Below are 15966 nucleotides of genomic sequence, written 5' to 3' on the forward strand. Positions count from 1 at the left end.
TGCGGCAAAGTGTTCTACAACCGGCGGTCTCGGTTTTGGCGGGCTTATCACGGAGATGTGTGAGACGGCCAATGTGAAGACGTATGACGACGAAGAGAGGGCGCCGAAAGGGAAGAAGATCGACTCCGCCTTCATCAACGGTCTTCCTCAAATGGCCGGGCTAGCGGAGGCGAATGGAAGAGGCTTCCTCAACATGGCTCCCGACCTCGAGGAACCCGCCCGCTACCGACACGCGGCTCCGGAAGCGCCTATGCCCGAGCCCGACATCAATGAGCCACAATACGCTCAAGTGCTCGCAATGATGGGGAACCTCGGTGTCGCCTCTCAAGAGCGGTACCAAGTCGAGGACCGAAGGTGGGATGACTTCATGCGTCAAGAAGCCGAGCGGCGCCAACAAGACGATCAAAGATGGGAGTACACATCTCAATTCATGCGCGAGGAGACGGAACGACGCCGTGTAGAAGACCAAAGGTGGGAGCAATCGGAGGCTCGACTTGGGCAACTCGAGCGGAGCATCGATCAACTCGGTGCGGCACACAACTCGCTCGCCACCTTTGTCGAGAATCAACACTCGTGGTTCTCGACCACGGCGGAGTTCGGCTACAACGCCTACACCCAATGGACTTCCGGAGGCGCCTCGGCAAGCTACCCCGACGCAAGTGGATCCGGTGCATCGTCAAGCCTCCCCGACGGCTTCTTCGACCCATTCCCGCCATGTTACCGATACCAAAGCTACTACGACGCACCACCGCCACCGCCGGACAATGATGGCGACACCGCCATGTGATCTCTTAGCTCCGCCCCCCTCCAATGCGCGCCATCGAGGACAATGTCGAGTTCAAGTTTGGGGGGGTGTTTCCACAAATTGCGGGGGCTTGTCGGTACTCTATTTTCTCTCTTTTCTCATTTTTCATGGATAATTTAAGTTTTATTGCTTTATTTTCGTTTTCGTAGCATATTTTGTTTTGGATAATTTAAGTTTGTTTGTTGTGTTATGTGTGTCTTTGGTTTAATCTAGTTTCTTTTTTTCTTTTTAGGTTTTCCATAATTTGTGTGACTTGATCTTAAGTAGCTTAATTTCATAATTTATTTTCTTTCCTTTTTTTTGTCGTGTTTGGATGTGTGAAATGCATTGGTTTTGCTTGTGGAATATGAATGTTGATGACCCGTAGAATCTTGAGACTTAGGAGTAATAGCAATGTATCTTTCTTGCGCTACAAGTCTTGTGCTTGGCCAAAACTCTATGGTGGCTTTGCTTAGCTTTTAGTGACCCGATGAATCTTCATCTCACGTTGCACGTTTCGAGTCCATAGAGAGTATTTAGGAGTTTTGAAAATCTAACCTTAGCAAGAATGCATCTCGGAACACTAGAACCGTTTGATCCTTCCTCGAGGCTCAATGATAATAGGAGAGAAGCGTTAGGATGAAAAAGGCATAGGAATAGCCAATCGAGCCAAAAGCCAACCCGTTCTACTTCCACTTAGAACCCTATTCACAAAAAGCCGAACGTAAATCAACTCTTGATACATAGTCACAAAGAAGCCTAGCCAATGAATTGAAATTCCCACAAAGAACCCCGTGAGCTAGCGACTCTTGAGTGACTCTTTGAGCTTGTGTGTTATATCTTGTAGAATATGTGCTCTTCTTGCTTGTCGAAATTTGTGCCGCGCCGGCTTTTGTTAGATCCATGTAATTATTATTTTCCTTTATTTATTCAAGTTAACATCTAAAAAAATGAAAAAAAATAAAAAAATAAAAAAAAATGAAAAAAAAAAGAAAAAAAAAAGAAAAAGAAGCACAATCTTGTCTAGTAAAGAGATGTACATATTCATATACCCTTCTGCATTTTATTTTATTTTGTTTGTATTTGGCGTGGTGCAACATTTTTTTTTAGACGAGCAAGCACATAATCTAGACTAGAGTTTGAAAAGTCTAAGTTTGGGGGTATTGGTGAAGTTTAATGTTAACGAAGAAATGAATGTAAAAGAAAGTTGTGAATATTGCTCTTTTGGTGAGTATGAGTCGCTAGGGTAGCGTGTTTAGTCACTTAAAAACTCCATATCCTACCCTTGACCCAAGCCTAACGTTACAAGCCTTGAAAGACCTTTGGACTAGCGCTTACTCTCCTAAACCGAGTGGAGAGTGTTTGGTGAAAGCCTTATGGTGTTCCTAATTCATCATTGAGTATCCATTTTGAGTTTGCATGCTAGGAAAAGGTGGAAAGAACTCCGAAGATACTTGACTTGGACTCGATGAAAACTTTTACACGGGAAGCCTCAAGCTAGGTGAAGTCACACGAGAATTGGTTGAACACTTGTATTAATTGAGCTTTACATGTGATTGTTCTTACTCTTGAGTCGATTTTGTTTAGGAGAGATGTTCATGCGAAACCAAGGCCATAGCACTTTCAACACTCATTTTTTTTTTAGTTTAGCGTAGCATAACTTCTTTCATTCTTCGGTATAGCTTTGTGACTTTGTTAAGTTTTGTGTGGTTGTGTTGTATATATTTTTGTTTTGTTACTTGAGGACAAGTAACGGTTCAAGTTTGGGGGTTTGATAAGTGAGATTCATTCACACTTATCTATGACTCTTAGATAAGAATCGAAGCTTGTTCTTAATGTTTTTGATATTATTTTGTAGTTTTCATTGCATTTTCAGGTTTGAGAGAGTATGAGAAGGTGGTGGTGCGAAAACGGGCTGAATCGGAGCTAAATCGAGCAAGTTATGGTCATTTGAAGTCAAGTCAACAAAAGTCAACGGAGGTCAACAAGAAGTCAGCTTCTCAAGTCTGGCGCGCCGCGCCTATTGAATGGCGCGCCGCACCCCTGGTGACCAAATTTACACCCGAGAGCTCGAGCGGCCAACGCGCAAGAGAGGCGCGGCGCGCCTTCAGAAATTCAAGAGTGGCGCGGCGCGCCTGTTATGTGGCGCGCCGCGCCAGGTGCTTTTTCAGAATTCTTGGAGCTCGTCTTTTAAATCATTTTTGGCCCTTGGATCTCATCCAAGGGTCCATATTTGCTCCGAAAACCTCTTCTAAACCCTCATATACACTTATTCAAAGAAGAAAAAGGGAGGTTTTTTGACATAGAACACTTTAGTTTTTGTTTTGAAACCTTGAGAGAGAAAGTGAGAGAGAGAAAGCTAGGGTTGACACTCATTTTTGTTCTTGAGCTTGGAAGTGAAGAAGAAGAGGGAGAAGTGACAACCTCCATCATCCTCATCATCTCCATTTGTTCATCCTTAACTCTATCTCTTTTATTTATTGTTATTTACTTATTTACTCCACTTAATGCTTTGTTGAACATATTTTAAGCTTTCAAGCATTCTATTGAGTTTTGTTGATTATTTTTATCTATTGAGCATTGAGTATTGTGATTACTTTATTGTTTTATCTTAGTGGAATATTGAAGTAGTGCTTGAGTTAATGAAAGCTTTGTTTGGTTGTTGAGATTAGCATTCAATGTCTTGTTTCTTTATTGTTTTGTTTCTTTTACTTATTTCAATTTTACTTTGTTTATTCTCAATTATGAGTAGCTAAATAGATTTGGGGTGCGATGTAGTTGAGTAGTTGAGTTGGTTGGTCAAACCTTTAGATTAGATTTTGTGCTTCATGGTTGGGTTGAGAGTGAAATATTATGGATATGGGTTGTGTGTTAACGCTAATTAGAGTAGCTAACTAATTAGTGAACCTTAGACGAGTTTAGAAACCGAGAGGTAATAAACGAGTGAGCTCTACCCGTCCCATCATTAACCTTCCTAGAGCTATAGAAAGACTAGGGGGTAGATGTAGTTGATTGAAATCCCGGGCTAAATGCGGTTTTGTGTTTTAGTAGGACCCAAACCGAGAGGTGTAAGTTCGACACGTAGCTAGATTCCTAAAGACTCGAGAGAGATTAGTGAATGTTTTAAGAGGGATTGAGACTAAATTTTACAACTCTAAACCCGAGCTTAGAATCGTACCAAGACCGACCGACTCGATGAAATAACGAAATCGCGCCCCTTCCTTTTAACTTGTGTTTAAATAGTGTTTTCACTTTTGTTTACATTTCATCTTGTTCTCAAAACAATCAAAAACCCCCCATTTTTCATTTTCCATAACTCGAAAAAGAAAGCTAGTGAGTTTGCTTCAGAAATAGTCTAGAGTCCTTGTGGGATCGATATCCGTGCTTTTGCACTCTATTACTTGACGACACGTTCGCTTGCGTCGTGTAGAATTTTTCTTTAGTTAAGAAAATTCACATCACAGAGCAACCTCAAAAAAAAAAAAAAAATCTCTTTCTCTCTCTCTTTTTAGTAGATTCGTCTTTTATTAGAAACAATCTGACATAAAACCTTTATTGTGCTTGGTTCATCTAATGCTAGGTAATTTTGGTTTCTCTCTAGTGGTCATAATTTTTGTAACATTTGTCTTCGTCAACATATGCACGTACGATTTATAATCCCCAAGTGAAGAAGAAATGCCTGACCTATTCTCGTGAAAGACAAAACTGTTGCCCCCTTTTCATGTTTGAGATCCAGGTTACGGGATAAGCATATTTTAGTAGATACGTACCAACTTGAACCATATATATTAAACCACTTGAACATTGCATGCATATAATTTATTATTCTTCAATGACTTGGTTACAAACATCAAATCAAACAAATAATGTAAATCATCCACCAACTAAAACTTAAACCATGTATATATTTAAACCACTTGAACAAACATAAATAATTTACAATTAAAGTCGTAAATGATTGGTGACAAATAACACTTGGGAAACGAAATAATCAAAAGTCAGCGTGGTGGGAAAGGAAAAACAACGTTTACCTTTGTAGGGAGGCTAGGTCGCGGAGAGGTGCAACAATTTTATACTAATTGTACGTACAACTTGAATGATTTGGTTTTAGTATGAACCACTTATTCTACTGATCAACATATATATATATATATATATATATATATATATATATATATATAATATACTGATTGCAATAATGAGTCTATATTGAATTTATCAGTCGCAACCAGCAAGTCCGAAGAAAGCATCAAACACGGCCATCGGGAATCTGACACATCATTCATAGCTATTTTGAACCGGTCAGACATTATATTAGCTATAAAAGAACCGAGTATATCGAAACTCGAGAGTAATAATAACACAGTGGCAGTAACGAAAGAAAAAGTCTGCACTCACCAAAAACACACACAAACTATATATCAAGACGACATATGGGCCGGGGCGGGAAAGTATCGGTAACGGTGGGATTGATATTCCTCGCCGCAGCCTTATCGCTGGCGTCGTCTGAGGCCTTGCCCGGCTGCCCGGAGCGATGCGGCGACACGATCATCTCTTACCCATTCGGAATCGGCGAAGGTTGCTACTTGGAGTCGACAAAGTTCAACGTGACCTGCAAGGACTCCGAGGCGTACCTGGGGGACGGCACAGTCGCAGTCACTGAGATCTCCGTCAACAACAGCCAGATCCGGATCCTCCAGTTTGTGGCCAAAGACTGCTACGCCGGCGGGAAGAGAGACCGGGTCTCGCTGTGGGCGAGCCTCTCGACCCACTCGGGGATGGCGGTGTCCCAGTCGCTCAACAAGTTCTTCGCCGTCGGGTGCAACACTATCGGCGTCATGAGCGGCAAAAACCACAAGCTGGATGAGGTGATTACGGGCTGTGTGTCTTTTTGCGGCGGCGCCAAGTCGGTGGTCGGGGGATCGTGCTCCGGCACCGGCTGCTGCGAGCTCGCTATCCCCTCGGGTATCCAGGGTATCAATGTGACGGTCACCAGCGCATACAACCGCACCCAAGTGAAGGGTTTAGACCTCTGCAGCTACGCTTTTATCGTCGAGGACGGAAATTTCACGTTCTCCGGAGTGTCCAGCTTCGAGAAGCTCGACCTCGTGGACAAGCTTCCGCTGATCCTCGACTGGTCCGTGGGAAATCAGTCGTGCGGCCAGGCCAGATTGGAGTCCACTTCTTACCACTGCAAGGAAAACACCGAGTGCTTTGACTCCAACAGTACCGGGATTGGGTATCTTTGCAAGTGCTTGCCCGGGTACCAGGGGAATCCGTACCATCCATATGGTTGCCAAGGTTTTATATCTCAACCTTTACTAATAATATATATATATATATATATATATATATATATATATATATATATTTAATTATATGGCTAAACTCCATGCAGTTGCAAACATAGTCCTTGAACAAACTTCGCTCGAGTTTCTAAAGTTTCACCATCTATGATATTGATGAGTGAGTTATTTTTTTAATAAAATGAAATTTTAACTAAAGTTTAAAGGAAATTAGAGAATTTGACTAGTTGCAACAAATATTTAAACAAAATATATAATTTTTTTTTTTAGCATTGTAATTAATAAATTTGTTGACGCTTTTCATAAACAACTTGTCACTATTAAAAAATTTAATAGCAGGGTCAAAATATTTATTGCCTGATGGTACTTGGCTATTTTTTAAAGGAGGCAAAATAGTAATACAACTACTCTACATCGGTTGAAAAGCAAGGCCAAAGCTAATTACCTTAATTTCATATAATGATTTCAGATATTGATGAGTGCAATACGGGAAATCACGGTAACGGAACGTGCATCAACACGCCGGGGAGTTTCACCTGCGGTAAAGGTTTCACATCAAATGGAACTGATTGCATTAAAGATATTCACACGAGTGCATCTGAAAGAGCTCATATCAATATTCTGTCAGGTAACAGAAATGCTAGCATTATAATTTATAATACAGTATGGTACCCGTACATAGACGTTTCATTGGTATTTAGCATGCTTGAATTCTTTGTGTTAAAGCTGTTGTTCCTTCCAAAAAAAAAAAAAAAAAAAAAAAAAATTAAGATTAGTGGTGACGTACTGACACCGCTAATTAACAAAACCCAGATAAAAAAAAATTGTCAAACAATAAATGTTCAAATGTAAAGAATTAAATAAATAGTAACATTTCATAAAATGTAAATATTTCTGAAAATGTAACCAATTTAAGTAGTAGAAACAATATATTACTAAAAACTAAACAATTTCAATCATTTAAAAAAAGTATTGAAAGATAAAGAAAACTTTTAATTATTTTTTAAAAAATATAAATAAATAATAAACTAAATTGCTTTTTCGAATAAAAAAAACGTAAAGAAACATTTCTAAAAATTAAAATTAAAATGAGAAAAAAAAAATGTATGGTGGTCTTGAAGTACTATTGCTTAAAATGGTATTCCTCAAATTAGTACAGTTTGAATTTGACGTATGATAAATTACATAAACTAGGGATTTAAACTATCTGATTAGCACAATATACAAGGTTTTTAGATTATAGCTAAAAACCCATGTTTTCTATCAAAATTGTTGACTATTTACATAAAATTTACTCAAAACTTAGAGAACGCTGATAATTTATCTAAAATTTACAAAATATTGACTAATTAGAAATTCCTCTAGTTTTAGTTGATTAGTTTGCTAATTATTATTTGTTGTTTATATGAAGGTGTCATCGCTGGAATTGTGGCTCTAGTTTCCGCTAGTTTGATGATATGCATAGTATACAAGAAAAGAAAGCTGTTGAGAAAGAAGGAGAGATTCTTTGAACAAAATGGGGGTCTGCTGTTACAAGGAAGACTTTGTAATACTCGTGATAAAAATGGATCGTCTAATCATACGGCCAAGATCTATACCGAAGAAGAGCTGAAAAGGGCAACAAATAATTACAATCAGATCATTGGCGAAGGAGGTTATGGAATAGTCTACAAAGGAGCATTGCCTGATGAAAGACTAGTGGCTATCAAGAAGTCCAAAATCAGCATCAACACACAAACTGAACAACAGAAGGAACAGTTCATCAACGAAGTGATTTTGCTCATGCAAATCAACCACAGGAATGTTGTTAGACTCCTTGGGTGTTGCTTGGACACAGAAGTTCCTATTTTGGTTTATGAGTTCATCACAAACGGGACACTTTTCGAGCGTATTCACAAGAAAGGCTTGTATGGAGAATCGTCGTTCTCGTGGGACTTGAGACTGAAGATCGCGACCGAAACAGCCGGGGCACTTGCCTATTTGCACTCCGAAACACGCACGCCGATTTTCCACCGCGACATCAAGTCTATGAACATATTGTTGGATGAGAATTACAATGCAAAGGTGGCGGATTTCGGAACATCAAAGCTCGTTCCAACTGATCAAGAAGAGCTTTCGACTCTTGTGCAAGGAACGATCGGATACTTAGACCCCGAGTACCTACAAACGAGTCAATTAACAGATAAAAGTGACGTGTACAGTTTCGGAGTCATGTTGGCAGAGCTTCTCACTGGAAATAGGGCTCTTAGTTTCAACAAATCAGATGGTACTACCGTCAATTTGGCGATGTTTTTCCTGTTATCGAAAGAAGATGAACAATTTCGCGGAGTCATAGATGAAGAGATAGACTATGAAGTTAACGCTGAGGCAATCAGAGAAGTTGTGAGACTCACAAAGAGGTGTTTGAGGATAAAAGGAGAAGAGAGACCGACGATGAAGGAAGTGGCAATGGAGTTGGAGGGACTAAGAGCTATGTCTAAGCATCCGTGGGGAAAAGTTGAACTTTCGAATGAAGAAGAGAATGCGTACTTGCTTAGTTCACCGTTACATGAAAGTGCATATGGATGTGATTATGACCTTGAAATTGGTTCTAATGTTGCTTCGATTGCTCTCTATGACAGCATTCAAAACCAGTCGATCTTAAGGTCTTACAGTGATGGACGATAGAGTTAGTTAAGGACTTTTTTTATTATTCATGTTTTGTGTGTTTATTAAAAGGTCATATATCGATGAATAAAATGTGTTTTCTTTATGCATGTCAAAATTTTGTACGTCTTTTTGTAAGTGGTCCCAATTTCTTCTTTTAGTCCCCCCACATCTTCTTTTCAAGGAATAAAAATATTTAAGTTTATGTTTTGTAATAGAAAAGTGTTTGGAATTAATTTTTGTAAAACGTTTAATGATAAAGACCAATTAGACTTCTTATATCCCAGTAATTTTGTCAAGTGTTTGGAATCTCACTAGTGTCAGTCTGCATTTATTTCACCAACTATTTTTCGCATTAACGGAACAACCACATAAGAACCAACTGAGATGACCTTAAAACGTCTTATTATGGTACATGCATTATTATTATTCAAACCTTTACAGCTACAGAGACAATGTTGATCAAGGATATATAGGTTCGTTCCAAGTTTGGACAGTGACTTGACATGGGAAATGGATTGGTGAATGAGAACTTGGGTCATACAGTTGCAACTTGAAATTGAAGACGATTTAAAGATGGAAAAATGAGCTTAATTATTATAACCCAGCAAAGCTTGAGTTTGGCGTTAAAACAGACAAGTTACTATAGAAGAGCATGTCAGGGTGGGTCTCGTGACAAACATGATATGTTTTGCCTACTAATATAAATGTATTTATCTTCATAGATTGATGCCTCGATCTTTATATTTCATTTCACGCGTCTTCGTCTTCTCATCACAAGTCACATTCAACATACATAATGCTTTATTTTAATACCCATTTTTTAGAGGTGAATTTATGAATAAATGGGTGGGATATATGGTAGACTTATACGGCTATCATTGCTTTTTGTCTTCTTTCAGAATCTTGGATTTTAACTATAATGCCTCCTTATTCGATTCAAGGATGGTTTTATTTGTTATTTCCTTTTTTTTCTTTTTCTTTTTCCAGTCTGTAAAAGTGTCTTCTAATTTACAATAAATATCTTTTTATTACACTTTCTTGCCTGTAAATTGCTCACCAGCGTTGTGATATTCCTCTGGGCGGTTTTGACTTTTGACTTTATCTTTTGCCATTAGGAAATACAGCAGATTCGCTGGGCAAATAAGCAGCCGATTATATTTGAAAATAGACGAAAGTAAAAAAGACAAAAATAAAAAGTTTGCTAGCTTGAATCTCAATTATCGTTGAGATTTACTCACTCTCTAAATACAGGGAAAAGATTGGTTTTAACATATGCTTTCGCTTATTTTCCGTTACTCATCGACTGTACTGAAAAAGCAAGAGATCTAGCTAAAAGAATTAACGCTTTTAAACATATTTTCCCTTTTTTTGGCATTTTAAAAAGTACAAGTGAATACACAAGTCATCAACTCAAGACATCAAAATCAAGCTAAAAAGAAAAAAAGAGAGACAAAACTCGTACAATAAACCAAACCCAAAGAACTCCTAAGATATAAAAGCTTAAAACCAAAAGCTTTTGAGAAAGAATCTCAAAGTATACAACACAACCAATCAATTAATATATGTAAAGGCCGTGACTAATAAAGAATTATGTTTGTAACACGCTATGCAGACATTACAAACAACCAATAATTAAGGATAATCAAAAACTATACCAGCAAAAGAAAGAAGAAGGTAAACAAAATTCATACTGTGTAACAATGATCATGAGAGAGGTCCTCAAGCAGCGGTTGATTCGGAGCCTCGTTCTTCTTCTTCTTCTTCTTCTTCTTCGACGTTGTCGTTGCTTGCGAGCCAAGCAACGTGGAGCTGCAAGACGTACTCGAGGTGCCACAAGACCTCGCCCATGGTGGGCCGGTCCTTGCCTTCGTCCGCAAGGCACTTCTCCGCAATCTCAGCAAACTTCTTCAACGACTCCGGTGCGTAGCCGCCGCGGAGCCGCTGGTCCACGACGGCCTCGAGGGACCCGCGGCGCTGCCACGTCATCGCCCACTCGGCCAGGTTGATCTGGTCCTTGGGCAGGGTGGGGTCGATGACGGGGCGAGCGCAGAGCACCTCGAATAGGACGACCCCGAACGAGTACACGTCGGACTTCTCGGTGAGCCTCTCCCGCCGAAAGTACTCGGGGTCGAGGTACCCGAAACTGCCCTTGACGGCGGTGCTGACGTGGGTGCGGTCGAGGGCGGGACCGTCTTTCGACAGCCCGAAGTCGGCCATCTTGGCCACGAAGTCGGCGTCGAGGAGGATGTTGGTGGTCTTGACGTCGCGGTGGATGATCCCGCGCTCCGCCCCCGTGTGGAGGTAGTGCAGCCCGCGCGCCGCCCCGATGCAGGCCTCCACGCGCCTGCGCCACGTCAGCGGGGCGGGGCGGGCCCCGCCGAAGAGGTGCTCGCGGAGCGTCCCGTTGGCCATGTACTCGTAGACGAGGATCATCTCGCCGCCCTCGTCGCAGTACCCGATCATCGACACGAGGTGGCGGTGCCGGAGCTTCGAGAGCATCTCGATCTCCGTCTCGAACTCCGACAGCCCTTGCTCCGACTGCGGGTTCGCACGCTTCACCGCCGCCGCCGTCCCGTCCTCCGTCTCGCCTCGGTAGACCTTCCCGAACCCGCCCACCCCGATCACCAACCCCTCGTCGAAATTCTTCGTCGCCGACCGAATCTCCGCGAGGCTGAACCGCTTCCCGCCCCGAACCGTCCCCGCCCCCGCCGTCCCCACCGTCCCAGCTGCCTTGGTGCTGTCGCCGTGAAGGATCAACGGCCGCCACGTGGCGGGCTTTCCGTTGCTGCTTTTCCCGGAGCGGAGACGGAGGATCAGTGTCGCGGCGGCGGCGAGGACGGCGAGGAAGGCGAGCCCCGAGCCGAGGCCGACCCAGAGGACGAGGGTCCCGCGGCGGCGAGAGGACTCGCGGCGGACGGGGTCGAAGCGGTTGGCGTAGGCGAGGGACCCGCCGGAGCGGCTGAGCTTGAAGACTTCGAGGCCGTTGAGGAAGGCGTCGGAGACGGCGGCGGCGGCTGAGCCGGGGCCGAGCTGGATCCATATGGCGGAGGAGTCGGGGGCGAGGGAGTCGAGGAAGTCGTGGCGGAGCGGGCGGTTCAGTCCGCCGGCGCGCGAGAACACGTCGAACTCGTCGGCGGCGGTGCGGTTGTTGAGGAAGATCCGGAAAGTCCGGTGGTTGGGACTGCTGTACTCGAGCTCGCAGAAGTGGAGTCGGACCAAGTAATCGAAGCCGGGGTGGACTTCGAGCCGCCACGACATGTTGAACTTCTTTTCCAGCGACTGGACGTTCGACATCGACCGCGCCGTCTCGTACACCTCCACCGGCGGAGCCGCCGCGGTCTCGTTTGAGACGATGATCTCCGAGGCGTTTCTGATCTCAGACCCGGCGTTGGCGGTGATCATATACCCGGAGTCCACCTCCCACGCCCGCCACATCACCGGGTCCGCCGCCGCCGGAATCGCCGCGCCGCCGACGTTCAGCCGGTACATCGTCTCCGCCGCGCGCCGCGGGAAGCCCAGGCTCGATATAGACCCGCCCACCTTTCCGGCGGAGTCCGGGAGCAGGCCGTCCGGCGCCGGGAGGATCTCGACGGCGCTCACGAACCCTATAGACTCTCCATCGGCGGCGAACTCCACCGCGAGGGTCCCCGACCCGACGGGGATGAAGTACTCCTTCACGACCACCGGCACGGAGGAGTTTCGGTGCGCGATCTCGCCGGGGACGTCGAGCTCGGAGGCCAACCGGAGGCCGTTGGCGGCGACGGCGAAGGAGGAGCCGTTGGCGCCGCGGTCGGCGATTGGGGCGGGGCAGAAGTGGAGCCTCACGACGTAGGTCCCCTCCGGCAGCCCTCGGATGGTGTAGTTCAGGGCGTCCCCTCCGGCGAAGACCCGGGCGGTGCTGTAGATCTCCGCGAGAGGGTGGTCTCCGATCGACTCGGCGGCGGTGGACGATTCCTCTCCGGGAGAGGTGAGAGTGAGGTTGGCGTTCGGAGCCGAATCGCCGACCCAAAACCTCCCGTCGGCGGTCACGCTCGATTTCGTTCCACAGTTTATGAAGATGGGCTTGACCTGAGCTTCCACATTTACACACAGGAACAGAGCAGCCATGAAAACAAGGACACACATCTCTGCACCCTGAACCTTCATTCCCTCTAGAACCCAAAACACGAAGAATTCATTGTCCCATTCGTTCAAAGACTCGATCTTTATCCTCGGCTCAATGGAATATCACACCCAAACAGGGTTGCAGATCTGAAGAGAACAAGAAACAGGGATGTAATGTGTTTTATACAAATATGAGAAATACAGTGATGAGTGTGGGAAGGAAGAAAATAAGGAAATGAGAGAGAAGTTAAACATAAAATTGGAAGAGAGAATGATTGATTGGGGTTTGGGGTGTGAGTGTGAGTGAAGAAATGAAATTGGAACATGGGTTGTTGAAAGTTGAAACAAATTGGAAATGAGAGCTTAATTCACTATTATTATTTGTTTTTAATATTATCTTTCTGTTGTTTTGCATCTTTACGAAAGGGTCGGGAATCTGCCACCATTGAATTTGTACCTTACTGTACTCTACATAAAGCCCTGGCTGTGTCTGAACTCTGAACATTTTAAATCAATAGTCTTATTTAAATTTTATTAAAATTTGAATTGGATCTCAGGGTAAAAATAAAATGAAAATGGCTTGAAGTTTTAAACTTTTTTTTTTTACAATTAAGGCGATTTTTATTATAAAAAAAACAATCAGTGATATTTATTTTTTATATTCAAATTAATAATTTTATTTGAATGTTAGAATAGTTAAACCAATAGCCTAATAACTCATATTTTTAACTTCTTTTAAAAAGTAGCATAAATTTCATTTTACTAAAAAAATAGTCCACCGGAATACAATAAATTAAATAAATTAAAGTTGATCAACTTTTTTTAATAAAATAAATTTGAACTAAAATTTTAAAATGAGTCAATGAAATGACTAATTGCAACAAATTTTTGTTGAATATTTGGCATATAATTTAATTGATGGAACTCATTCGGCTCTTTCAAACAATCTACTCTTTATTTTATTTTTATTATTTGATATCTAGTTAATTTTTTAAATGTAAACTCAAACACAATCACAATATTATCAATCTTTCCAAATGATATATACCACCACTCGGCATGTTGTAGAATATGTTCCAAGGACCATGCACGATAAAGATCTCTAAAAAAAGTTTGGATGTAAGATCCGAGGTTCATATCTAAAGAATTAAATTAAAAATCACACTAATCAAAAGCGATAAAAATCATATTCATAATTATTGAAACATAAAAACATGAGAAACATTAAATAAAAAAAATGAACCTCAATTGCAGATTCAGTCGACCGACGCTATATATGAGCTTGTAGTGAAAAGGATACGACAACTCCGAACTCCTAATTTCAGCAACGTATAGACAAGAAGTTCACATTGACGATGAACTTAGATGAAGCCTACGAACACATAAAGAATAAAAACATTATTTACGTATAGGTCGAGACGGGCATATTACTTCGGATCCTCTTAATCCTCCTCCACGAGTTGCACTTGATGTTGTTTAAGGGTGTTTCATCATTGTTGCCAATTAAGAGAGATCATGCAATGTAGATGTGAGCATGGTCCCTCCTTAATTCTAGCGCAAATTTGTTAAATGCAAAAAATGATCTAACTCCCACATAATACCTTGTTCTATTGATAATTCGACTTATGCATTTTAATAAATGAACAAGACTTAAACAAATGATGGTTACAGTGGAGATTTATCTAAATTATAAACTAGCCTTAGACTTTGAGGTTGTATACTCAGGCTTTTTGATGCATTTTGTAATAGTTAGAACGATGCGTAGACACTTTTATAGAAGCATCCACTCATCAAGCTTGGCATCCACCTCTAGCGTTCATCCCCGACTGAAGCTACACAAACTACCACCTCTGGTGTCTAACTAAGCTACCCCGCCAGCCTTCATCGATCTTGACTTTTGACTTCCCACGTTGCATGCCTCGAGCTCAACGTCCATCTTGAAATGTTGTCTTCCTCGGTTGAGAACAACTGCAAAATAATAAGAAGTTACTCTACAACCTTTTTACGATCTTCATAACCCTCGAATCACAATGTTATACATATAAATTCGAGCAACAAAGAGAAACCAATTTTCTCATAATCTAACTAGAAAGCCTTAAATTAACAAAAATTCTTGTAATATTTTGAAAGTTCTCGACTAACTAGGTGACGTGACTTCACATGATGAACAACGACAGTTGACCCTGACACGTTTGGCGTAACAATTACTTAAACGACACATCTACTCAAAGTTTATCCAAGTCGTGTATATATTATATAAATATTCACATAATTAAGCGTAGATTAATCAAGAACCAATAGAAGAGTAATATTACATTATTCAATTTTACGAAATCAACTCTCTCCCTCTCTCTCTCTCTCACATAAGAATAAAAATGTCCATATCTTTTAAGTTCATCCACAAATGATCACATCATCTTCTTGTAGGCAAAAAACCCTAACATTTTTATCGCCAGCAGTGCTGAAAAAGTCTTTTCAAAATCCTTTCTTTGATAGAGTTAAAGAGATCATATTTGTTGTGACCCGCGAAGCATGAGATCCCCTTGCATTTTGATGCATACCCACAAACAACGCTTTGTCAAAATTTACAATTTTTCTAGTAGCAGTCCATAGCTCTCGAGGTTATGCTTGAGACGTGCAACCCTCAGTTAGTCAATTGAGGATTCAAGGAAAAAAGAAGCTATCGTAGACAGATCAATGTGAGAGACAGAGGGACTAAACCTGCCACAAGTAAGCTCATGAAGAGAGACATCTTGACACTCGCTCCTCATAATTGTTGAAAGACCCTCTACTACAGTAAGGAAAATGAAATATTGTAAAGGATATCATCTTGTCAGAGGTCTCTATTCAATTTAAGGTTGCCAAAAACTTCACTATTGATAATGACCGAGCAAGATCGGCCTAATACATTATGAGACAAAAGAATACAAAAACGATGATATATGTAAGAAAAATAATCTTCAAACATAATTGTTATTTGCATGCTCTACATTCCAAAGAGGGCCTAAGGTATTATTTTAGAATGGGGTTGACGAACTATCTTATCTAGAAAACAATTGGTAAAAGAAACGAGTTGTTTGTTGTGATGAAATTGGTGTGTTCACTCTTGATTTCTTTGAAATT

At 41.8% G+C, this 15966-nt stretch overlaps 3 protein-coding genes across 3 annotated transcripts; 2 read left to right on the top strand and 1 right to left on the bottom strand.

Moving 5' to 3' along the window:
• The first annotated feature begins 5212 nt into the window (after window positions 1-5212).
• Window positions 5213-7528, top strand: LOC149386258 (wall-associated receptor kinase 2-like). Its single transcript, XM_089626500.1, has 3 exons — window positions 5213-6085; window positions 6560-6783; window positions 7502-7528. The coding sequence occupies exons 1-3, from the start codon at window positions 5218-5220 to the stop codon at window positions 7526-7528; spliced, it is 1119 nt and encodes a 372-aa protein (XP_089482626.1). The 5' UTR covers window positions 5213-5217.
• LOC149386259 (putative wall-associated receptor kinase-like 16) lies at window positions 6648-8882 on the top strand. Its single transcript, XM_089625886.1, has 2 exons — window positions 6648-6718; window positions 7502-8882. Exon 2 carries the CDS (start codon window positions 7543-7545, stop codon window positions 8755-8757), a length of 1215 nt encoding a protein of 404 aa, XP_089482012.1. The 5' UTR covers window positions 6648-6718; window positions 7502-7542; the 3' UTR covers window positions 8758-8882.
• A 1392-nt stretch (window positions 8883-10274) lies between these two features.
• HERK2 (hercules receptor kinase 2) lies at window positions 10275-13222 on the bottom strand. Its single transcript, XM_089625531.1, has one exon. It carries the CDS (start codon window positions 12883-12885, stop codon window positions 10459-10461), a length of 2427 nt encoding a protein of 808 aa, XP_089481657.1. The 5' UTR covers window positions 12886-13222; the 3' UTR covers window positions 10275-10458.
• Between the last annotated feature and the right edge of the window lie 2744 nt (window positions 13223-15966).

This window comes from Urtica dioica, chromosome 9 (genome assembly GCF_054948205.1).
Source record: "Urtica dioica subsp. dioica isolate 48M chromosome 9, U.dioica_male_clone48M_v1_H2, whole genome shotgun sequence".
NCBI classification, from domain to species: Eukaryota; Viridiplantae; Streptophyta; class Magnoliopsida; order Rosales; family Urticaceae; genus Urtica; species Urtica dioica.

Excerpts from the sequence above, each read along its gene's own strand:
- HERK2 (XM_089625531.1), bottom strand. The coding sequence starts at position 12,885 with ATGAAGGTTCAGGGTGCAGAGATGTGTGTCCTTGTTTTCATGGCTGCT.
- LOC149386258 (XM_089626500.1), top strand. The coding sequence starts at position 5,218 with ATGGGCCGGGGCGGGAAAGTATCGGTAACGGTGGGATTGATATTCCTC. Across the intron at positions 6,086-6,559 it reads CCATCCATATGGTTGCCAAG|ATATTGATGAGTGCAATACG; the intron begins GTTTTATATCTC and ends TAATGATTTCAG. Across the intron at positions 6,784-7,501 it reads CGTACATAGACGTTTCATTG|GTGTCATCGCTGGAATTGTG; the intron begins GTATTTAGCATG and ends GTTTATATGAAG.
- LOC149386259 (XM_089625886.1), top strand. The coding sequence starts at position 7,543 with ATGATATGCATAGTATACAAGAAAAGAAAGCTGTTGAGAAAGAAGGAG.